At 47.4% G+C, this 23,282-nt stretch overlaps 5 protein-coding genes across 5 annotated transcripts; 2 read left to right on the top strand and 3 right to left on the bottom strand.

Moving 5' to 3' along the window:
* Positions 1-1,388: 1,388 nt before the first annotated feature.
* Positions 1,389-3,236, top strand: C922_01211 (hypothetical protein; the record flags this gene model as incomplete). Its single annotated transcript, XM_008816819.1, has 1 exon — positions 1,389-3,236. One exon carries the CDS (start codon positions 1,389-1,391, stop codon positions 3,234-3,236), a length of 1,848 nt encoding a protein of 615 aa, XP_008815041.1.
* Positions 3,237-4,212: 976 nt separating this feature from the next.
* C922_01210 (hypothetical protein) lies at positions 4,213-7,400 on the bottom strand (the record flags this gene model as incomplete). Its single annotated transcript, XM_008816818.1, has 2 exons — positions 4,213-4,487; positions 4,634-7,400. 2 exons carry the CDS (start codon positions 7,398-7,400, stop codon positions 4,213-4,215), a joined length of 3,042 nt encoding a protein of 1,013 aa, XP_008815040.1.
* A 1,160-nt stretch (positions 7,401-8,560) lies between these two features.
* Positions 8,561-10,651, bottom strand: C922_01209 (hypothetical protein; the record flags this gene model as incomplete). The annotated part of the gene is made up of 1 exon (XM_008816817.1): positions 8,561-10,651. The coding sequence occupies one exon, from the start codon at positions 10,649-10,651 to the stop codon at positions 8,561-8,563; it is 2,091 nt and encodes a 696-aa protein (XP_008815039.1).
* Positions 10,652-12,082: 1,431 nt separating this feature from the next.
* C922_01208 (hypothetical protein) lies at positions 12,083-13,198 on the top strand (the record flags this gene model as incomplete). The annotated part of the gene is made up of 1 exon (XM_008816816.1): positions 12,083-13,198. One exon carries the CDS (start codon positions 12,083-12,085, stop codon positions 13,196-13,198), a length of 1,116 nt encoding a protein of 371 aa, XP_008815038.1.
* Positions 13,199-13,647: 449 nt separating this feature from the next.
* Positions 13,648-23,012, bottom strand: C922_01207 (hypothetical protein; the record flags this gene model as incomplete). Its single annotated transcript, XM_008816815.1, has 2 exons — positions 13,648-19,136; positions 19,328-23,012. The coding sequence occupies 2 exons, from the start codon at positions 23,010-23,012 to the stop codon at positions 13,648-13,650; spliced, it is 9,174 nt and encodes a 3,057-aa protein (XP_008815037.1).
* Positions 23,013-23,282: the final 270 nt, after the last annotated feature.

Here is a 23,282-nt window from a genome sequence, read left to right as displayed (position 1 = left end):
CCTAACGGGGGACTCCATAAGTTGGCTTCCCCTTCGCATGCACCGTAGCGTATATTCACCTGGAGGGACCCAGAGCGGAGGGCATATTTACTTGCGAAGCAGCTCTATTGGCGTTTAAGTAACCCCCCCGCAACAGTCTTTTCCTGAGAAAGGAATGAACAAAGAGGCGGGCGAGGGGGAAAAATAATTGTTCATTAATTTTAACGTTTAGCGATTGGATCTTCCATTTCTTCCTTTTCCTCATCTTCCTTTTTTTTTTTTTTTTTTACGTTCTTGTGCTGGACAACAATGCGATGCTTCCCTTCTTCCTCTTCTTCTTGTTCTTCCTTCTGCTCCCCCCTCCTGGAGTGCACACTCGACGGAGTGGAAAATATCTTCCCCGTGCCCCCCAGGAATTGTGCACATTTCCCTATGCGTCACCTCAAATTGTTCTTTCACTTTGCAACTTAGCATGCATTACTTCATTTTGGTGCACTCCGTGAAATCTGCAGAAATGCCATGCTTTTGCCCGAACAGCTGGCCACATGACGCCTTGTTTGTCCCATCAAGCCCTTCTTCACTCCATCTCACTCCACCTATTTGTATCCTCCGTGGGGGTGGTTTGAGTTGGTCGCACGTGTTACTCGGCTTTTGCCCTTTCGTCCTTTGCACTTCGTCTTTTACTCTTGACCCTTCGACCTTCATCCTTTGCTCCCCCGCTTTTCTGTCCACTCCACTGTACACACATTTTAAGCCGCACTTTTACTTCCCCCCAATGAAGGAGTACCGACTCCCTGAGGAACAAACACAGCACTGCGCGCACATGCGTACGCGCATAGGGCGTATTGCTAAATCTTCACATGTGCATATTTGTTTTAAGATATAGTTTTTTTTTTTTCTTTTTTCTTTGCTTTTTTTCCTTTTTTTTTCTTTTTTTCGTTTGAGCTTATTTTTGTTTTTCCAATTCTGGTCATCCAATTCATCTGTCCACGTTAACATTTTGCATTTCATGGGGCGTAGCAACTAAATTGATTTTACAGGATACCTTGTGGGGGAGTTTTTTCGGAGGATGCTTACCTCTCCGCCTTGGCATGAGACCGATTGCATGCGCAAGCATCGATTCGCGAATGGCGTGAAGAGGTTAGAAATTAAGACTGCCTCTCTTTTTTGACCCCAGGTTGGTCACCCCAGCTGTCTGGTGTCCGTTTGTCTGTCAAATTTTTTGCCCCATTGTCTGTCCAATTTGCTGCCCCATTGTCTCTCCAATCTGCTGCCCCGCTGTCTGCCAAATTGTCTTGGCCTATTTGTTCGTTTTTTTTTTTTTTTTTGTGCCCACGCTGGTGGCTTCCGTTTTGCTGTCCATCTAGCGGCTTTCACCTTCTGTCCATCGCTTCCATCCGCGCGAACCCATGGGACCGGAGAAAGCGAAAAACGGAAATCATGGAGAAAAAAGCAAGAGCAAAGCGGTCTCCCACGTGGCGGACCCCCCGAGGAGGGTGGGAGAACATCCCCCCAAGAAAGGGGAATTGAAAAAGACGGTGCCAAAGAAAAACATCCTGAGTGATTACAAAGTAAACAAAAAGGTGCTCCCGTCGAGCAAGAAGTTAACCAAGAATGCGGACTCCTCCGATAGGGAAGAGGCACCCAGTGAAGACAATGAACAGAGTGACCTTAGCATGAGTGTTGGGCGGGGCGGAGGCACTCGATCGAGAAGAGATACAACCGCCGCAACGGGCGCAGCAGCGGCAACCGGAGCAACCGCTCAACCCTCCGACACGACAGTAGAAAACCCCCCCAGTGACATAAAAATTTTAGTGACGAGCGATGAGCCTCTGCACACGCTGCCATCTGGAGCCGTGGGGAGGAGAGCTCCGCTGAATCCGTTTTCATCCCCCATTCTTGGAAAGTACCGGAGGAAAAACAGAAACGCCAAAATGAAAGTAAAAGACCCAAGGCTTAATAACAACCCCCTGGTTGGAAGATTAATTGTCTGTATATCCTCTACGGCGATACTCTTCTGGGTCTTCTTCGCAGAGATGATATTTAATTACAACACGTTTAATGGGAGGTGCATTTCGAAGGTACTATACCCTATTTACACCGAGACGGTGGTGAAGAAGAGGGAACCTTTTTTTGTTTTCCTTGGTTATGGAGCATGTGAATACAACTTAGAAGAGTCCGCATCGGATCGACATTTTATTGGAACCAGTGCATCGGACAAAGGTTGGCCGACAAACAAAGTGGAAGATAATCCAGATGGAAGAGGAGAGTCCAATTGGGACAGCGTAAATACACGTGTATATAATCAGTTAGGAGGACTGAACACAAATTACATACGAAACTATGGAGAGTTGTATCGTCTCTTTTGGTCTGTTTATCTCCATGGTGGATTCATGCATATCATATTTAACGTCATATGTCAGATACAGATTCTTTGGATGATTGAACCTGATTGGGGGTTCCTACGGACTCTGCTCCTTTTCTTTATCTCCGGAGTGACAGGAAATTTATTGTCTGCTGTTTGTGACCCATGTGGTGTCACCATCGGGTCATCCGGTTCCTTGTATGGTTTGATAGGAGCTCTCTTCACTTACTGCATTGAATACTGGAAGACGATTCCGAGACCTTGCTGTGTCTTAATATTCATGGTGGTTGTGATTATCTTTGGCATTTTCATCGGCATGTTCGGATACACAGATAATTACGCTCATATGGGTGGCTGTCTCGGGGGGATACTCTATGGTTTTGCTACTATCACAACTGTTTCTGCAGCGGATAAATGCACTTTGGGAGAACGCATGTTAACTTCTCCTCCATTCTCATGGTTCTTGTCCAATGAGACGAAGGAGCTGATTAACGCCAAAGCGAGGGAAAAGAAGATACGAGGAGAAAACTACCGAAAGAAACAGATTGCTAATAAGGTACACAAGGAGGACCCTTTCCATGTCATGATGTCTCTTATGAAGAACCGAATCAATGAGGAAGGAAGACCACCATGCAAAATGAAACTACGCGAATGGATCGTCCGGATCACTGCCGCCTCTGCGCTTATCATCCTCTGGATCGTCCTGTTCGTTTACCTCCTGAATGAGACCGCCTACAGGTCCTACACCCCCATGGGTCAAATCAAATTTACCGGTGTCCATACCTGCTTCTGCTGTGAGGTCAGCAAAGAGAAGTTCCCCTTTGTCAGTGTTGACAACCTCTACTGGTGTTTCACCAACGAGGAGGCTACGAAGTATTACTGCGGCAAGTGAGCGCAGCGGAGGAGCGATGAAATGAGGAAGTGGTGAAATGGCGAAATAGCGAAGCGGTGAAGCATCGAAGTGGTGAAACACCGACGTAGCGAAGCCGATAGGATGGGAAGATGAAAAAAACGGGATGCGCCAAGGGGCCCTCTTCACGACCTAGTAAATGTTTTTTGCACGTGCGGTTGAGCGGTTGAGCGGTTTAGCGGCATACCCTCACGGCGTAGCCGCTTCTGCTTCTTGCCCCTTCTGCCTTTCGCCTCTTCCGCACCTGGCACGAATTATTTGTAAGCCCCACTCGCGCAGCGAGGCAGGGGCGCGCGCGTGTCTGTGCGCATGCGTGTGTGGTCAATGTGCGCTGCTAATCTCTGCGCTGCTAATCTCTGCGCTGTTAATGTGTGCGCGTTCGTAGGTGCATCCGCGCGGCCCATCTGCACAGGCCATCCGCTGGGCCAACCTCCACACGGGAGGACAACCCGGGAGAGACTATAAAACACCTACTCGAAATTAAAAAGACGCTTGGTTTCGTTCACAACGTTTTGTATAAGCGTGGAGAAGTAGACAGGCCTTGAATGCGTGCCTGCATTGAGGGAAGTGGGGTTAACAAATCAATATGGTGGCGAGGGCAACGGTGGCGAAAGCATCGATGACGTCGGCAGTTGTGGCGTGAGCGCCGGTAGCATTAGCCGCGTTAGCGGCCGTGCCAGAGATCCCCCGTGACGCAGAAAAAAGGGTTCCCCCCGGTGAGTCCAAATATACGAAAACACGCGCACGACGAGGTAACACAAAAATTGTCTGCTATTTTAGAAACTTTTTTTTTTTCATATTTTGGCAAAAAGGGGAGAAAAAAAAAAAAGGCGTAAAAGGGGGAGCCGCAAAAGGGCATGCAAAAAGGTTTCCACAGGATGAAAATGGCGCGACCACAATGAAGCGAAGCCGACACACCAGCTCTGCTGCGACGTCGCTGCGGAGCTATGTTCGCATTTCAATCGTTTTGATCACCATAGTAATCCACTTGATACCAGGGGAGGAGACTCTGGAAGAAGGCTATGATCAAATTGCTATTTAGCGAGACGTAATAATCGGAGGGGGTTCCGGGGATGTGGGGAGAGTAGGTTCTGTTTTTCTCCATCATGAAATCTGGTAGTAGGTAATGGTTTGACTTGAATTCGCCGACCCGGACGTCTTTGTACTTGTTTCTGTCCAGGAGGGTGACTTTTCCGTGCCACTGTGCTCTCGCGTTATCCAGGGCTTGGGCCGCTGCGAAGGAGGGTGAAGAAGCGGGGCAACCATGTAAAGAAGCGGGGACAAACGTGAGGAAGGATCGGGGTAAGCATGCGGTGAAGCGGCGCGGTAACACATATAATCACTACGTGGAGGCACCTCTCTTCACCCGCTGCACCTACCTGAGGGGTCCTTATACAGATCGTGCAGAAACGCACTGCACACGTGGAACCACGTGATGATCTTTTCCGATTTGTAATATATGTTGTTCTTCTCAAGGTAACAGCAAATTATCTTCTGTACGGTTTCATATTCTCCTAGGCGAAATAGACTAGGAGAGGAAAATGGAGGGCTCGCCAGGATATCCTGGAAGGACGTCTCATAAATGGTCTTCTTCACCACCTTAGTCGTTTTGAAATTGTTGTAATTAAGAAACGTTTGCAGGAAGTTGGGGAAGCATAGGAGTGCTCTTAGGAGGGTTATATGTGCCGAGAAGGAGAGGGAGGGTTGTTCCTTCTTCTTCTTCTGTTGATCGGCGGTGACTTTGGGGGGGGTGCTCTGATCACGCTCACCACTACCGAGGTGACCCTCATCACGATCGAAGTGATCCACAGCACGATCGAAGTGATTGTCACCACTGCCGAGGTGACCCTCAGCATGGTCACTTTGGGCATGTCCGTCGTGTCCACCCCTTTCGCCATCCCTGTGGCAGTTAAAACGAATGGAGAAATGGGGGCTCAGAAATCGACACTCCTCATATGTGAACGCACTGACCAGATCGTCTACGCTGATCAGCCGAATCTCCTTATGGTCGACAGAATTGTTGTTCTTCAGGTACATGCTTAGCGGCACGGAGAAGGCGAAGTTGGGGAGGATGAAGTGCAATCTTATTTCGAAGTTGTCGAAGAGGAGTTTGTTCTGAAGGGTGTTTCCGTCTGCTACGCCTTCGTCGCCTTCGCAGTTTTTGCACTCTTCGCGGTCTTTGCAGCCTTTGTGATTTCTGCAGCCTTTTCGGTCTTTGCAGCCTTTTCGGTCTTTGCAGCCTTTTCGGTCTTTGCAGCCTTTGCGGTTCTTGCAGCCTTTACATCCTTGGCATCTTTTGCCGATTCCACAGGCCCCTTCCAGGGGGTTGTTCTCATCCTTCTCATCTTGCATAAATTTCTTATACTGCTCATCCCGCTCATCCTGCTCATCCAACTCATCCGACTCATCGACGGAGTATCGCTCACGATTGATGGACAACTCTGACCTGTCTTCGTTGTCCATCCCATAAAGTGATCCATCATTCCAATCTGCCTCATTTGGGGGTTCCCTTTTCGCGTCGTGCATTTGCTCCACTTCGTCTGTTCTTCGCTCCGGAGTTCGGGGTGCCGCTCCCTCAATGTAGCCACTTGCCAGTTGGTTGGTATGACCTGATGATTGGCCCTCCCCAATTGCTGCAGGTGCTACCCCCTCGTGTACATTCCCCGCTTCGTCACAATAATATTGTGCCGGTTGTATGTTACGGATGTCTCCCTCCCACGGGGGATGGTACATTTCTGGGAACATCATCCCCTTGTGGAAGAAGTCACTCTGAGCCGAGGGGAACAAAGTGCTGATGATCTCGCTCAGCTTTGCAGGGGGAACGACACACTGCACATTTTGTATGACAAAATTGAAAGAGAAATAAATGAAGAAGTCAAATAAATTGCATTTTAAAATCAAGCTGTCGATTCGAAGGAGGATACTACATAGGTCAAACTGAAGGTCAATCTTGCACAACAGTTTGGCAACTTCAAGGGAGGTAATCGTACAGGCTTCATTCTCTAGAGACATCATATGCATGTAGAGTGCTTTAAATAGCGCTTTGTTATCATACAGGTAAGGGTTCACGTAAATGTGTCTCTCTTTGTTTAAGTTGTTCGGATGGAAATCGATGTGAAACACGTGTTGCAAAACGAGAAGAGCCAGCTTAGTGAATTTATTTGCCACCTCAAAATTGTTTGACTCGTTATAATATTCTGAGAGGACTAATAAGGTGTCCACATGGAAAGGGAACTTTTTTATCAGATTATGCATTGCTTCTATGTCATGCGTGTCTAGGAGGACATAAAAGAGGTTCTCTGCCTCGAGGTAGAGCTTATACTTCTCCAGTTTGAATTCGTTGACATACCTTTCCATTGAAATCGGCGGATGGACAATCTTTGTGGTGTAATCTTGTATGAGCCAATTTTTTATATACTTGATTTTACTTTTTTGGATGAATTTTTTTTCCTTTACGAAATCTTTTCCAAAGATTCGTTTCAATTCTACATTGACGTCGAAGTTTCCTTTTTCTAGCTTCAAACAGTAGTCATATTTTTCGTGTGTGCATGCTGACAAATCTGGGAGGATCATTTCGGATGGCATGCCCCCTCCCTCCTGTGGCTCTTCATTGGAATCATTCCCATTTGGATGTCCCCCGTTTTTTTGCTTCACCTCTGTATTGATTGTGTGCAGTATGTCGTCGATTTCTTCGTCCTGGTTTTTTCTTTTTTTCTTCTTCTTCTTCCTCTTCGCGTTTGGCGTGGGGGGGGCTTCGCTGCCAACCTGTTCATTGGCCTGTTTGGTGCCATCATTCTGCGACTGCCCGGATTTTACGCCATTCTGAGATTGCTTCGATTTTACGCCATTCTGGGACTCCTCCCTTTTTACGCCATTTTGCAGCTCCTCCCCTTTTACACCATTCTGCGATTGCTTCCCTTTCTTACGGCGGCACGCTCCTTTTCCTTTCCCCTTTCCAGCGCTCTCCTTTTCAGCCTTTCCATCACTCTGACTAGCCTCACTCGCCTCCGAGTCGTCCAAATACGCAAAGACGCTCTTCTTCTTTGGCCTAACCGTGACCGCCTCCTCCTCCACCGCCTCTCCAAGTGCTTTTATCTCATCGCGGGTCTTCTCCTTTAGAAACTTCTTTAGCAGTCGACTAGACATGTTTTGCTAGGGTGTTCATTTCGAGTGGGCCAGTGTAGGGGAGGGGTGTCATTCAGGAGAGAAGAAAAAAAACACATGTGATGCATCCCGCGGTGCTGGAGAACCGGGGAGTACAAACCTACGCTTGGACGGCGTGAACTCCTCGTGGTAGGTCATTCAAGAGAAAGAGGTGTTTACCAAGTCGCTTCACCTACTTCCTATTCACTTTTCGCTGTTTTTTTTTTTTTTTCCTTTTTTTATTCCCTTTTAGAGGGGGAAAAAAGGGTTCTTTTTTCCCTTACAGCGCCCTCTTAACAAATCGCCTCTCGCAAGAACATACGATTGCATACTCATTCAGAGGGAGAACAAAAGAAAGGAAGAAAAAAAAACAAAAAAAAAAAAATATACGAAACGGCAAGGCACCATAAAATAGGATTAAAAGAGTGAATCGCCAAGGTTCCAGAAGCTGCGTTGCTGCAGTATAGCAACCAATTCGGGTAGGCAAAGGAAAAAAAAAAAAAATTGTCACTTCGCCACAGCATGGAAAAAAAAAGTACCCACCCTCGATGCCTAATGAAGTACACCGAAATACGTACGCTAAACTGTGGGACGAGAAAAAAAGGGAAATATGTTCTGAAAAAAGGAAAAAGAATGGACGGCGGCGAGGGAGGAAGAATGCTCTCACTTGGGGACAATTAATCATAGCAGGTTTCACACATCGTGGCTATTTAAAAAAAAAAAAAAAAAAAAGAAAGAACTGGGTATGTTAGAAGAACGTTGCTTGAAGAGGGGCACATATGCCCTTGTACGCAAAACAAAGTCGTCATGTAGGAAGAAGCATGTGCGTGGCGAACGAACAACAAAAAAAAGAAAAAAAAAAGAAAAAAAAAGTACGCGCGATGAAGCAGTGCGTGTATTATATGGGTAACGGAAAACAACACAGCTGGTGCTTCGTCTACCAGCTCAGGCGACGAGATGAGGCCACGTGAGCCTCCGTGATGCTGCGGAATAAATAGTGAACTCCCCCTGGAAAATTTTCCAATAAGTGCAGGGAGCTCCCAAAGGGGGAGTGGGCCCCTCGTGAAGGCGTCCTGTTTGGAGCGCCCCCTCTGAAATACCACCTGGGAGATCCTTCATCTGGGAAGGATCCTATCTCTGCTACAACCCCCTGGGGAAACTTTTCACCGGAAGGACTTCGTAAGATTCAAATGGTAGTAGTTGTTCGTTTCGTCGCAGGCGTTCCCGCTGGGGTGCCTGCTGGAGCCGTCCTCCGCAGTGGCCTCTTCTTCCCGGGTGCTGCCGTCGCCGGTGGTGCTATCCCCCCTCAGGTACCTACGCTGCTCCTTGACGCCACAAAAGAGGCCACTGTTGAAGTTTAGAGAGAGACACTGGTTCTCCGGGGCCACTTCGTTGGAGCAGCTTGGGTCGAGGAAGAGGTTAGCACAGTTCGCTTGGTTGGCACATATGGCCTGGTTGGCACAGACCGCTCGGTCGGCATAGTTCCCTTCGTTGGTGCCGCGCGAGGAAGGGGGTCTTCTCCTCTCGCCTACTGCTCTGCCCACCGAGTCACCAATCCTGCTGTCCATCACCCCCCGGAAAATTCCCATAAACTTGTGCATGATGTTATCCCCATTATGCATGGCGGATGAGCCGCGGGCGTCTTGTACCACCTTGTCTCCCCTGCTGCCATTTTCGCAAAGCACGACGGAGCACTGGTTGGTTTGAACCCCACGGTGGCTGACCTTGGTCACATGGACCTCAAATCTAATGCGATTCTTCCGAAGAAAAATAATTTGCCTCAAAGTCCGATTAGTCACCTTAAACCTTCGTAAGTAGGGAAAGAAATTTTTCTCTTCGAAGAGGTAATCGGTAAAGGGGAACCTCGTCATTGACTTGAGGAAGGTTAAAGCTTCTTCATATGATAGGGACAAAATTTGTCTTTCAAAATGGGACAAAAAGATTAAGCTGAGCTTTATTAAGATCTTCAATCCGAAAAGAAAGAAGCTGTCCCATAATTTTACGGTCTGCTCAAAAGTTAAGTCCTGAGAGAACAGAGTCATAAACCAGTTTATACAGAAAAAATCCACTTTTATTTTTTTCCTTCGAAAATATGAAGACAGCTTGGGGAAGTATCCCTTTATGAGTATCTTCAGCTGGTACATGATTTTCTTCAGCTGAGGGAAATTGTAAATATACATTCCCTTTAAGTTGAAGATTTTGAGCAGAGCTATGAAGCACCTGGCTGTGTGCAGCTTGTCTTTAAGGACGAGGAAGAGGATTGCGACGACGTAATTCATTCCTTGACAGTAGCCCACATTTTGGAAATACAATGAGCATATCTTTAGCACATCGAAGAGTTCTTCCTGGGGAGGCGGACCATCTGTGGAAGCCTGCCCAGAGGGTATTGCTTCTGTGGCCGCTCCACTAACGTCTCCCATAACGTCTATCGTAACGTCTCCCCCAGCCGGAGGGAAGAATCTCTGCGGAAAGGTCCTCGGCACGTCCTTCTCAATGATCCCCTCGTAGGTGCTCCTCCTCCGTGTCAGCTCACCAAACAGGTCCTCACTCAGGTACGTGTTCTCCCCCAGCAGGATCATCTTCCAGATCATGCTTCTCTTTTCACTTCGAATAAATTTGCTCTTGTAAATATTTTTTAAGTTCCCCAGAGAGTAAGTTTCGAAAAAGAGGAGCTTGCAGGCCATAGAACAGTTGTGCCTTTCCTTTTCGTTAAGAAACGAAATGACCCTCGTTCCTAGGAAGGCTTTCAAACTGGGGGTGACCAAAGCCTTCTTCAGTAACCCCCGTAAATATCCCTCGTCACAGTAGGTGACATACTTTTCCTTTTTCCCCTCATCCGGTGTGTGCTCTCCGCTGGGCAGCTCCTTCTCTTCCTCAATGTTACTTCTCCTTTTTGTCCGCCCGCTTCTGTCCTGTCGCGTCCTCCCACTTCTGTCCTGTCCTGTCCGCCCACTTCTGTCCTCTTCTCTCCACCCGTTTTTTTGGTTCCTCTCCCCATCGGCGTCTTCCTCTTCGGGAAAAATTGCACATCCCTCTTGTGTGGCCTTTCTAGGGCTGTCTCTTTGCACCCCTCGCTTGAGATTAAACAGTTCGCCTTCCTTGTAGGAGCGCTGGAGGCCATTCCGGTGGTCATTCCTGGAGGATGGATTTCCCTGGGCGATTTTACCCCTCCTTCCATCCACCCCCCATTCACCACGTGCAGTTGCCTTCCCCCCATGTGCTACAGAATTGCGCCTCCATTCATTGTGATTCATTTCGTTGGAGACGTTGGTGAAAAGGCACAAGTGGGCAGATTATATAAATGGTTGCAGCCGCCTCTTTAAAAAAATTTATTTTTTTTTTTTTTTTTTTTTTTCCCTTAAACTGCACTACGATGATATTTCCCCTCCTACTGCTTCATTTTGATCATGTGCGGTGACACACATGATGACTGTTTTCTAATCCATCGGGGGAGTTGCTAAAAGGGGAAATTTTTTCTTTAAAAACGAGGCAGCGGTAACCATTTATGTATCTGCGACATGTACACCTGAGAAAAAAAAAAAATGTTGGCAGTCGGGAGAAATTTTAAGAGAGCGCAATTGCGGAGGGGTTCAAGCGTGCACATCGGGGAAGGGAGCAAAAAAGAACGTCGAAAGAGGAACGTCAAAAGGGAAAAGTCAAAAGAAGGACGTCAAAAGGGGAAAGCCAAAAGAAGGACGTCAAAAATGCGGAACGGGGGCAAATGGAAGGATAAACGACATGTGCAGTGCGCCTCTGGGGAGTGCCCCTCCCGAGTGTGCTATTTCCCCATTCGTGGTCCACCCTTCAGTTTCTACCCTGCGAGGCAGTAACTTCCGTAACGCGCAGCTCGCGAAAGTACGAATGTCGAGTCGGGAAACAACGCGAAAAGACCATCATCTAGCGGAGGGCACCATCCCGCCAGGGCTCTGTTAGTCGGATTTGCTGCAACGTACAAGGGGAGAGACAAAATGGGGAGTCTCCCAACCTGGGGCGGAAGCGTGTCCACAGGATGGTAAAAAAAATAAAATAAAAATCTACAAATAAGTGAAGAGAAGTAGCCACCACCAGCCAAAACTCTTCTGCGGAATGTTCAGTGGCATTGTTTTATTTCCCCTGTTCGTCTTCTCATAATGGTTGTATGAAGTATATCTTTTTTTTTTTTTCTTTTTTTTTTTTTTTTTTGCGACGTGGGACAGCCCAGGGGCGCAATCCATATATCTATCACCACCACCTCCTCAGTTGTGAACATCCTCTTCGTGAAAGCGTCTTCTTGTAAAAAATGCTCTAAATGAAATTGTCCTCCCCCCACATGGTTTTATCTCCAATCATGCTTGGTACACCCAGCTGGTGTTATATTCTGTGCGGATACGAGGGGATGGTGCTCTATATCGATGGCGCTAAAAAAAAGGGAGATCCTCTTTCCTCCGAGTTGCCCCCCGTAGGAGGCTTTACTGTGTGGGCTTCTCCCCCTCAGCATGACTGTCCCCCTACGTGTGCTTCTCCACTTAGGTGTGCTTCTCCTCATCGCGGCTCTCCCTCCCGATCATTCGCCGCGTATCCCCAACTTCACTGTAGCACGGCGGCTCTTCCTCCCAGGGTGTTCGCCCAAAAGGGGATCCCCTGCAAGGGAGCTGTCCTACCTCGAACGAAACAAACGTCCCGCAATTAGGATAACACGAAAGAACATGCACAGAAGGAAGTTATCTCAAAGCACTCTCGATTTACTTATTGATAGATTTTTATTCAAGTTTAACGAAAACTATTCACAATCGGAGGGGGACCTCCACGTGTGTGAAAAATTTGCAACATTGCAGAATGAACTGAACAGAGCTTCCCGGTTAGCTATCTTTGGAGGGGAAGGACACTCCAAAGTGGCAACGAACCAGAAGAGGTACTCCTCTCTGGCGAGAAACCCTCCGTATGTGTTTCACCCGATTTACTCGAGTGTACCAATGAAAGAAAAGTATCATCGATTTAAAATAAAGAAATATGAAAAAATATTTTCCCGTCTGATTCAAGGGGGGATATATAACTCGGATTATGTCATCCCCACCTGCAACATCAGTGACATGATCGTCCCTTTGTTCAGCGTTCATGACGAAGAATTTATAGAAGAAATATTTTCCATAGTGACGCATAAGGAAGAAGTGGAAAAGTACGAATTGACTTTACACCCTTATTTGGTGTGCAGATTTTTAATTGAAATTAATGGCACCATTTTGAGTTCCCTACTGGCGATGAAACACTTCATGTGCATGCATATAGGGGGGGGAAATCATCACTCGAAAAGAAATCGGGGAGACGGGTTTTGCATTTTTAACGATGTTGCGATAGCAGTTCATTTTTTATTGTCCCATGGATTGATTAGTAGGGCTATAATTCTCGATGTGGATGTGCATCAAGGGGATGGGACAGCTGAAATATTTCGAAATTGCGCCAACGTAAAAACGATCAGTTTGCACTGCAGGGAAAATTTCCCTCCGGTGAAGGCAAACTCGACAATAGACGTCGAATTCGATTCCTTCGCAACGGATGGAGATTATCTGGAAGCATATAAAAAGGTTTTGGATCATATAGCATCCGAACAGAATTGCATCATTTTTTACCTGTCCGGGGTTGACATCAGTGCGGACGATGACCTTGGCTTTCTGTCCGTGTCCGACGCGGGCATTTATCAACGGGATCTCATGACTTACCAGATGGCCCATCAGAGGGGCATCCCCATCGTCACCGTGCTGTCTGGGGGGTACAACGAGTGCGAGGAGGTCCTCGCGGAGAAGCACCTCTTGACCTTTCGGTGAGGGCTGCGCCGCAATAGGACGCACGTAGGCAGCGTGCCAAAGATGCGAAGCTGTGAAGCAGCAAAGAAGCAAAAAAGGGAAGAAGTAAACAAACAAATTTGCGCACACCTCGCTGCCCTTCCTCCCCGCAGAGCCGCAAAACAATCCTGGAATTCTCGCAACTCGCAGAGGTGAGAAGAACCCGCTGCCGGGGTTCACCCTTCAAGGTAACGTTTTTTTTTTCCTTTTTTTAAAAAAAGCAAAACTCCCTTTGGTGAACATCTCATGGTACGTTTCGCATGAATAGTTCGGATAAAAAAAAGAAAAAAAAAAAAAAAAATCAAAATGGCTAGCTAAGCTAACATAAATGACAAAGGGGAAGAATGCGACGTCTACCGCGATACGAAGCAGGACAGAACGCACGACGTGTTTTTACCACTGGAGGTTTACAACGACATTCACCCCCAACTCTACTGCGTCATTTTGTTCTGGTTCTTTAACCGGGCACTATGCCTGCAGTTGAGCCGAAGGGGCGGGATTTTCTCCTTCTTCTTCTGCCGGATCACTTTCTTCAAAATTTCGGTCTCCTTTTCGGCGGGTAAATTCAGGCTGACGTTCTTGGGGGGCATATACACATTTTCGTAATTCTTAAAATCGAAGAGAGATGTGCCTTCCTTTTTCTGTTCATTCAAAGCGGATATTTTAATCTTCCTTTTATATTTCGAGATGATCTGCTTGTGCATGTTGTCAATTCCGTTCCGCATGTGCTTACCCATTTTTTTTTTCACAGGAATGAATATACTTCCTTTGTTATTCTCAATTCTGTTTTCGAGTAATATTTCGTTAAGTGGCTGTTCCTTTATCTGCAGACTTTCTTCGTACAGCAGGCAGGAAAATGGGACTGATTTATTTTCCTTGTTTGAAGAGGGGCTATTATTATCAATGCTGAAGAGGGATGAGATGAGTTCATTTAGGCTGTCACTTCGAGGGAGGTCAGTTTCCACGTTTGCATTTCCGCATGGATCGATACATTCGTGGGTGGAGGCACCTGGGGAATGTTCCTCATCGATGTTTTTATTTCCCGATTCATCCTTTGATTGATTTTTTCCCATTTTGACATGGTTCATGGAAGGGGCGTACTCCGTTTGATTAACAATTTGTTCTACCTTCTTTTCTCCATTGATCAGTTCGGGTTGATCATTTCTAAACGACGATGTGGTGTTGGCCTCTTCGCATGGCTGTTCTTGTACCCCAGACTTGCTATTTCCTATGCCTTTCTCTGTGTCTATATTCATGTGGTCACCACTTCTCTCAGTTCTTTTCTCATTTAGCGGAGGGGTCTCGTCTAACTTGATGGACATCCCTTTTCTGTAACTAGCATTGAGATTCTTTCGACTTGGTGTATAACTTCCGTTTGGATCTTCCTCCTTCTTTTTCTTTTTTCTCCTTTCGATTATTTTCCTTTCTGTACTGCTCATCACTGGTGTATTGGGGTCCTGGTCCTTCTTGGCTTCGCCTCCTGGAATGGGTACAGAATCCTTCACATTGGCACTACCATTCTGGTGGGGTGTTCCTTCCACATGAATGTCTTCAACGTTGGGAGAGATATCCTTGTTGCATTTTTTGATCGGCTTCTCGCCTTCGTCTTCCTTATCCACTGCTGACTCTATGGCTTCCTCCTGGGGAGTGCTCTCCTTTCGGGGCGCCCCATCTTCTGCCTCCACCTCTCCGCGCAGCGCTTCATTTTGGTCTCCCTCTGCCGGTTGGCTCGCTAATTGGAAGGTGCTTTCTGCCTCGCTCAACGTGTTTGGCGTGCTGACACCGGTTGGCGTACTCGCTTCGGTTGGCGTACTCGCATCAGTTGGCGTACTCGCATCAGTTGGCGTACTCACATCGCTTGGCGCCGTTTCCTGCTCCTTCTCCTCCGTAAAGACGGGGCCGATGCTCGCGCCGAACTTCTCAATGCGCGACAACTCAATGTCGTATTCCCTGACTTGAATCTCGCCGCAAAAATTTACTTTGCTGGTTCTCCTGTGTTTCGCCTCGTTTTTCTGTTCCCTCTTCTTGGGGCCTTTCTCCAGGGTGGCAGATGTGGTGGTGCTAACCAGAAATTGCGCATATGGGGCATCGCTAGTTGAACCCGTGCTGCTGGCACATTTATTCACTGCTTCAATGCTGATATTTTTCTCCGATTCGAACTTCCTCAACGCGCAGTAGTAGTCATTACTGTTGATAAAAGGCGTGTGCACCACATCTGAGGGGAGTGTTCTCGAGGGGTCTGCACCGGAAGACTTGTGCAATTTCACGCAGTGCTCCGTTAGCAAAGCGTATTCTGTGAAGTGCACATTTAAGCATATAGGACAGTGGTAATGCGAATCTGTGAAAAGTTTCTTTTTTTTTTTTTTTTTCATTTTTTTGCTAATCCGTAGGTACGACTTCTCCTTCTCTTCCTCCTCTTGCTCTTCGAGTCCGCTATGAATCAACTTGCATGGGAATATAATGTAACCCCCGAGGATTTTTCTCTTCTTCCAATGCTCATTTAGGTAGTGGACATAATTTTTCATGTAGCTATTTGGGGGGTAATAAGCCTTGTCGCACAAGGGGCACAGATACTTCTGCCATTCGGGCCTTCCATAGATTAACCTCTGATCCTCGAGAGAGTGAAAGGCTTCGATTCGGAGAGGCATCACTGGCGACCTGTGCATTTCCTTGTGTATGTCTGTAATATATGGGATGTCCTGATTTAGTTTTTCTGCTTCCACACGATGGTTTGTATAAAGGGAGACCTCGCCTTCTTTGTCTTTTCCTCCAAGCGATAGGTCATCGGCTGGAGTGGCGGTCCCGTTGATAGACATCTCTTTCTCATTTCTTACACAGAGGGTTGGTACCAGCTGGCTCTCTCGGTTGTCTCTTCCTCCCCACGCCTCCTTCTCCGGCACTGATTCGCCCGATGTCCCGTTGCAAGTTAACTCCGCGTCGTCCACTTTGTCCGAGGTGGAAACATCTGCACTGGTGACATCCACATTTAAGACATCCAACGTGGGAGCTGTTCCCCCGGTGACCCCCCCTTCCACGCCACCCCACTTGTTAGATCCCAACGAAGAAGCTTCACCTAACTGGCTAAACCGTCGAGGCCCACTACGTGCACCCCCTCTGGTTGTCTTATTCGCTGGCCCCTTTGAGCGGCCCGCCTTGCGAACCGGTTCGCTCTGCGCTGTGGATTCTTCGATTCGGTTGGCACCTTCCCCCTCGTCACCGTTTTTCGGATTATCGAGGGGTGGTCCTTCTTCCCATTGGGGCGTATGCGTCGCAGTTAGGTTGTCCTCCGTTTGGTCGTCCTTTGTTTTGTCCCCCTTCATTTGGTCGTACTTCGTCTGATCGTCCTCCGTTTGGTTGACCTCCTCTACAGGGTCTTCCAGATGATCTACCTCCTCTTCCTGCTGCTCCTCCGATCGACTTCCATCTGACGCACCCCGGGTAACAAACTGAAACAAAGTTCCACTGTGGAGGTCGCCAGACAGGACGTCCAAGCTGGTCATGCCCGATTCGTCTTCCTCGATGCACTTGTGCGGGGGGAGCTTTTCCCCCTCCGTTTTTCCATCCGTGGTGCTTTCGCTGCTGACGCTGCTCCTGCTGCTGCTCCTGCCGCTTCTCCTTCGACTGTTACCAACGGTGGTGCCATCCCCTTGGAGGGTTCCAATCTGGGCAGCAACGTTCCGGGATGAATAAATGTGGCAAAATGGGGACTCATCCCCTGTGGAAAAAAAACTCTTCTCTTCGTGGATCTTGCCACTTAATAGATCGCTGGTATGGGGAATTTCCTCCCGAGGGAGGGGAATCGCACTGATAATTTTCCTCTTTTTGTGACACGACGATTCTGCCATCACTTTGGTTGTCGGTCTCTGCGCACTTTCTTGCATGTCCGCAGATTTGGGGGGGATCATAGTGGGGTCGTCCTTTCGGTTAAACTTGCTGCCTTCAGTTTGCCTGCTTGGAAGCTCCCCATCGTCGAGGCAGTCACCGCTTCCATTGACACTGCTGCTGATATTGGCACCTCCACCTTTATCTCCCCCCCCATCATTACCCCCACCCTGTTTGTCCTTAATCATGGAAATTTTTTCCCTTTTCTTTCCGTTCCGATTGGTACTTCTTTGATCCACCTGACACTCCTTCTCGTCCTTCTTCTCGTCTGTCTTCTCCTCCTTCTTCTCGTCCTTCTTCTCGTCTGTCTTCTCCTCCTTCTCGTCTGTCTTCTCGTCCGTCTTCTCCTCCTTCTCGTCTGTCTTCTCGTCCGTCTTCTCGTCCGTCTTCTCCTCCTTCTTCTCGTCCGTCTTCTCCTCCTTCTTCTCGTCCGTCTTCTCCTCCTTCTTCTCGTCCGTCTTCTCCTCCTTCTGCTTATCCTCCTCCTTAGGGTCCTTTCTTTTCTGGCTCGAAAAAGTCTTCCTCGGGTGGGCACGACTAGTACCGGCAATCAAGCATTGTGCCGATTTTGCACGTGGAATTTTTTCCTCTATTTCGACAAAACGTTGCTTCCTGTTTGTGGGAAGGCACATTCTTAGTTCCTCCTTATCAGTGTGCTCTTTGTTCGAACGCATCGTTGGGATATTATTGTTTTTTTTTTTTTTCCCATTGCTATGCGTGCATGCAGACAAGTTGCTGCTAGGGGCATCACACACTTTTTCGCACTGTTCACCATTTCCGCGCGCTTCGTTAATTTCCTCCACCCCGCGCTTAACCCTTTCCTTTTCGTCCTCGCGTGCATCCTGGGGATCTTTCCCCGTTGAGCCTTCCTTGCCCTCTGCTTTAGGTGGTTCCGCAAACAAGTCAATTTGTGATGTCCCCAATGCGTCCGCAGCACTCCTCTGACTGGCTTTTTTTTTAGCATCCCTTTGTTTCGGTTTCTCTCGTTTATCCTCGTACACCTCCACTTTTTTTCTTTTTCCCATATTTAACTTATTTTTCTCATTTAAGCTAACAGCCCTGGTGCCCACTTGTCGCCGATGGTTCATCCTTGTGGGGGTCTTCTTCCCTACCTTGTCTTGATGTAGGTCCCCATCTGTTCCCTTTTCATTATGTGTTGTCCCGTGGTTCCTTCCAACTTTTGCTGCTAAGTGTCCCTGCATTTGTGCAGTTGTGGCTGTGTGGTCTGTCCTCACCGCATCGACATGTACTTGGCTACGCACTTCACTACGCAGATCGCTATGCTCTTCCCTATTCCTATCGTGCGTTCTGCCAACACCCTTTTTGCAATCCATTTGGTGAAATCTCCCTATCACTTCGACATCACCAAAGAGGGGGAGGCATTCATTTTTCTCTTTCGCAGCATCCGGCTGGTTATTTTTGTCAGGAAATTTATCCACCCCCTCCTCTACATTCTTTTCGTGTTGACGTTCATGCAACCAGGTGGTACTTTCCGCTGTGTTTGGTGCCCCCTTTGATATCTGGCTTCCTTCGTCCTTCCCTTTGTCTTTTGCTGCGAGCTCTGCTCCTGTGCTCGCGGGGGCGTCTTTGTTCGATAATGCATGTGCCGAGGCGCTTCCTAGTAGTATCTTTTCCCTGTGTGCTTCCCCGCGCATGGGCAATGCATTCGCATTGTTGGTGGCGTGGTCCGTGTTAGCTGCGTTGACCGCTTTGGACTCGCTTGTCGCACTGGTCTCGTCACTCGTTTTGATTTGTTCAGTCGCGTTAGTTGGGTCACTCGCGTTGGTTGGGTTACTTTCTTTCATCGCATCAACCTTTTCGACCGCGCCCGCGAGTGTAACGCCCTGTCTATCTCTAAGTCCACTTGCCGCCTCACCACTCAGCGCAGCAGACTCGCCCTTCGTTTTTGTTCTAGGATCCTCTTCCTTACATGCTTTTCTCCTGGGTCTGTCATTTCCGTCCTTGGGTACCTTAACCCGATTCGTCCTCTTCACCAGGGGAACGCCATTGCAGGGGTTGGGTACGTGTGCAACGGTGGCTGCACGGGAAAAAAAGGAAAAAAAAAATATATAAGATAATAGCTATCTAGGTCAGGTAAAAATTTCACAAAAGAAAAAAAAAAAATACAAAACGGAGAAGAGCAGAACAGAACAAAACAATAGCTAGGTTGGGTAAAAAATGGCGAAAAGGCAACTCTCGTGGCTATAGAAAACTGTGTGCAGCAATTACTCTCTTGCGTACCATGTCGGGATGTTTTCTTCTGCGTTTTCTTTTCCTTTGCCAAGCCATTCAAATCGATGATGTCGTAATATGGTTCTCTTATTTCTTCGCAAAATGGTTCACTTTTGTTCTCTCCGCAGAATGGTCCATTTCCGCCCCCAAGTTGTGCGTCCTGTCTCGACTGGGCATCTGCGACGGGGAACTGTCCCATTCCTGAAGCGAACGCATTTACGCTGCGCAAATTCGTAGAGAAAAGACCCACGTGTGTGTCGTTCTTTGCGTCATTACTCTGCTTCTCCCGTTGTGATTTGGTCGCTTTGCAAAAATGGGCATCCTTTATGGCAGCATTTTGTCCATTCATTTGTGGCTCTTTTGAGTTTGTGATGCAGTTTTTACATAGGATGGCGCCGCTACCCCCTGTGGGTATGTTATTTACCCTCTTTATCGATTTTTCCCTTTTTAATTTTTCCTCATCATTCCCACTTAGGATTCTGTCTCTAGTGCCCCCCTTGTTTCTCCCAAGTGCAGTAAGCTTGGCAGCATCAGTTACTGGTGCTCTGTGGTAAAGGGGGGCTGGGGTTGTTTTTCCCCTTTTGTCTTCACAGCTAATATCTGCAGTAATGTTAAACTGTTTGTTGAAGCTGTTAATCAGTACTGGAGTTACTGCAAAGATTTTTCGTAAAGCCTGCAGGGGAGCCTTTCGATAGCTGTCCAAACAAGTGTGCATAACACTTTTCTCTTTGAAATTGTTTTCTTTTTGGGAAAATATGTTAATGCAATTCTCTCTTTTATTTTCTTCGCGAGTGGAAAGATTGACTTGTTTCCGTCTTGTCGCATCGAAGATTCTGTTTTTTTCGATGTTTTTTATTCTGATTTGCAAAGGGTTTGTTGTCCTTTCTGTCTTAAAGTTGGTCCTCGACATTGATTTGTCGTTTCTGCCATGCTCAGACTGAGACCTCGTTTTGTTGTAAATCATGCTGGTGTCTCCACGTGGAAGATTCATTTTATTTTTTTGAACAGCTGTACTTGGACGGATGACCATCTGGCTCTGTCTTTCCTTTAGCTCGGTTCCATTTAGCTTCCTCTTCTTTGGCAGAAAATTCATTTCCGATGATTCACTCGACTGGTAGACGCTTCCTTGGGCGTTCTTTTTGTTTCTCTCTTCCCTTTCGTGCATGGAATAATTGGAAAAATCGCGACCATCGCGCACATGGCGAAAATCGCCAACATCGCCCATGTTGTGTATATCATGCTGCTTATCCTTCACGTGAGGCTTCGACGACTCACTAATGTGCAGGGCTTCGAAGCTCCTTCTCCTCATTTCTTCAAAGGTGAGGCCCTTCTTCACCTTCTCATGCGTGAGGTGCAGCAAATTTTTGTTACATAGGCTCCCCTTGGGGGGGAACCCATTGCGGTTCGCGACCTTTACCAAGTTGGCCACGTTTTCAGCGACTACACCGTGTGCTGCGTTCGCTGCGATAGCTGCGATCGAGGCGTGTACATGTCCCCCGACACAGGAGGTGTCAATCATAATGCACATTTTTTCGTTGTGTTTTCGAAATGTAGCAAACTGGTTGTCCCTACTGAGTGGGCGTTCCTGCTTCCTCTCCCCCGTGGATGGTTTCATCTCTCGTTTGAATTTTTCAGATGTGAAGGGGAAGTCCTCCGAACTGAGTCTATGAAAGGGGTCATTTTCGTCACATCGGATGTGTCTGTTAGGCTGAAGAGGTCCATGTGGATGATGAGAGTAATCGTGTATGCAGACCCTACGTGAATCGCCATTTCTGTTTGGTACATTGAAAATATGAGTGTTTCTTCCTCCCCGTGTGTTGATCTGATCTCTATTCTTGTTAAATGTATTTCCTACTGTAGCAGATGTGTATGTAGCGCGTGTCGAGAAGGACTCCTGTGTTGGGTTGCTACTCCTGGGACCACTAAAAGGATATGAACCTTCCGAAATGTCCTTGTCATGCACTTTTTTTATCGATATGTAGCTTTTTGTCCGTGTGGTTTTGTGAGGATCATTAAATGAGAAAATGGATAGCGATGCGTTTAGCAATGAATTTGCCTCGGGGAAGAAAGGGAGTCTGTCCGAGTTGATCCTAGGGGGGAGGCTTCCACTGTTACTGCCACCGCCTGTCCATGAGTTGATCGATTCGATTGACTCGATGGGCACGATGGACTCACTAGAAGTGCTTGTCATTCCATCGGGGGATATTCCCCTTCTGTATCCTACCCCGTTTGACTTCCTCATGTGGTTCTCCATCTGTCTCTCCATGTGGCTCTCCATCTGGATAATTCTGGCTCTTCCAAACTGGGGATACTTTTTGTTCATGGGTTCAGGATTCCTGGACCTACCCTGAACAGCTTGAATGCAGTTATTTTGGATGGTCATGGCTGTGGTGATTTTTTCTGAATGGCTAGTTCCATTTATTCCTGCACTGTTTCTACCGTATATTCCAGGGGCACATTTTACAATTGCGGCTTGCTTGTCGGCGGGAATCAACTTCTCTCTCTGTTGTCGCTCCTTCATTTGATGCAGATGATCTCGTTGTGGGGTGTTCTTCCTATGATGCAAGCATTCGTGTCTTCTCTGTTCCTCGTTTTTTAGTTGCATTGAAATTTCCAAACTTTTTGACGTGGCGTTATTTCTCATGTATGCAAAGTGGGACTGATCGATGCTTCGTTCCCTGCTGCATCGGTCATTCAGATGGGGCAAGTGGGATGGTAAGTTTGCCATCATTTTGTTGTTAAATGGTTCCTGCTGAGGGATCCTCATTATTTCCCTCTGTCTTGTCTCCCTGTCGAGGAAGCTTTGTGTCCTTTTATTTTTCTTCAAAAAATTTTCTGTTATCATTCGGGCGTTGATCGGGCCACTCTGATTGTGCGTTGATTTGCTGCCCCTTGTGTCGAGGGGTAGGAGGAGTTTCGACAGAGTGGTGTCTTCCTTCCTGATGAGGCGACTATTCGGTAGGGCCATTTGGACACTCTCCTGAGAGATGTTCTTATCTCTCGAGTTATTATGAGATAGATTGGGAAATTTCTCCTCGGGCCTGTTCAACAAGTTCATTAGTGCTTCTCCTTTGTGAATAAGCTCGTGATGCTTTTTCGAGTACGCACTTTTGTGAAGGTCCCCATTTTTGTGATGCACGAGAATGTTTACTTCTCTTTGGTTGGGAAGTGGGAGGGCGCCTTGGTGGACCATTTGATTTTCCGCCTGATTGTTCTTCCTATTTTCGCCGGGGTGTGGGGGGGCACTGAAGTGCACCGTTTGTCTTACGCCGATTGCGCTGCTTCGGGCATTGTCAGTTCGGGGGTTAGCACTTAGCCCATTTCTATTTTGCATGTTTCCACTTGGCCCCATTCCAATCCGAGTGTCTGCACTTGGTTCTCTTGCCCTTCTGGCGTCGACACCCTGGTTTGGCCCGTGATCCGAGCCGACAAACATTTGTTGACTCGGCCCGCTGTTGTTATGGCGACTTCTGAACTCCTTTTTCGAGCCGTTTTCAGGGGTCCACTTGGGAGGGAATTGTTGTCTGCTTTGGCTTCTCTTATTATCGTGTCCCTTCCCATGGATCCACCTTTCTGCTGATTTGCATCTCAGCTCGCTTCTGCTTCCCTTGGGTACCCCCACTTGGTGTCTGTATTCCCCTTCCCTCTGCATGTGGTTAGAGTTGCTAATTCTCCTGTTCATTCTTTCGATTTAAAAATGTAAAGTGTAGCAAGAAACCGTGCGGAAGAAAATAAGAGTCCAATTTTTGGCTAAGCAAAGAGAGTTACCCCCCCTCACACACATCTGTCTCCCTACACAGAGTGTCGATGCTCACGACTCTTTGGTGTGTTACCATACGTTATTGGAAATTGTCATAAAAGGGAACGATGGCATACTTTGGCCACTTTTTTTTTTTTTTTCCCAAAATGAGACGATAGCAGGGTAGGTAGACAGAAGCGTTTATCCGATTAA

This window comes from Plasmodium inui (genome assembly GCF_000524495.1).
Source record: "Plasmodium inui San Antonio 1 unplaced genomic scaffold supercont1.4, whole genome shotgun sequence".
Taxonomy (NCBI): Eukaryota; Apicomplexa; class Aconoidasida; order Haemosporida; family Plasmodiidae; genus Plasmodium; species Plasmodium inui.
The sequence above is the reverse complement of the archived record's forward strand: the minus strand, read 5'-3'. Positions and strand labels throughout refer to the sequence as shown.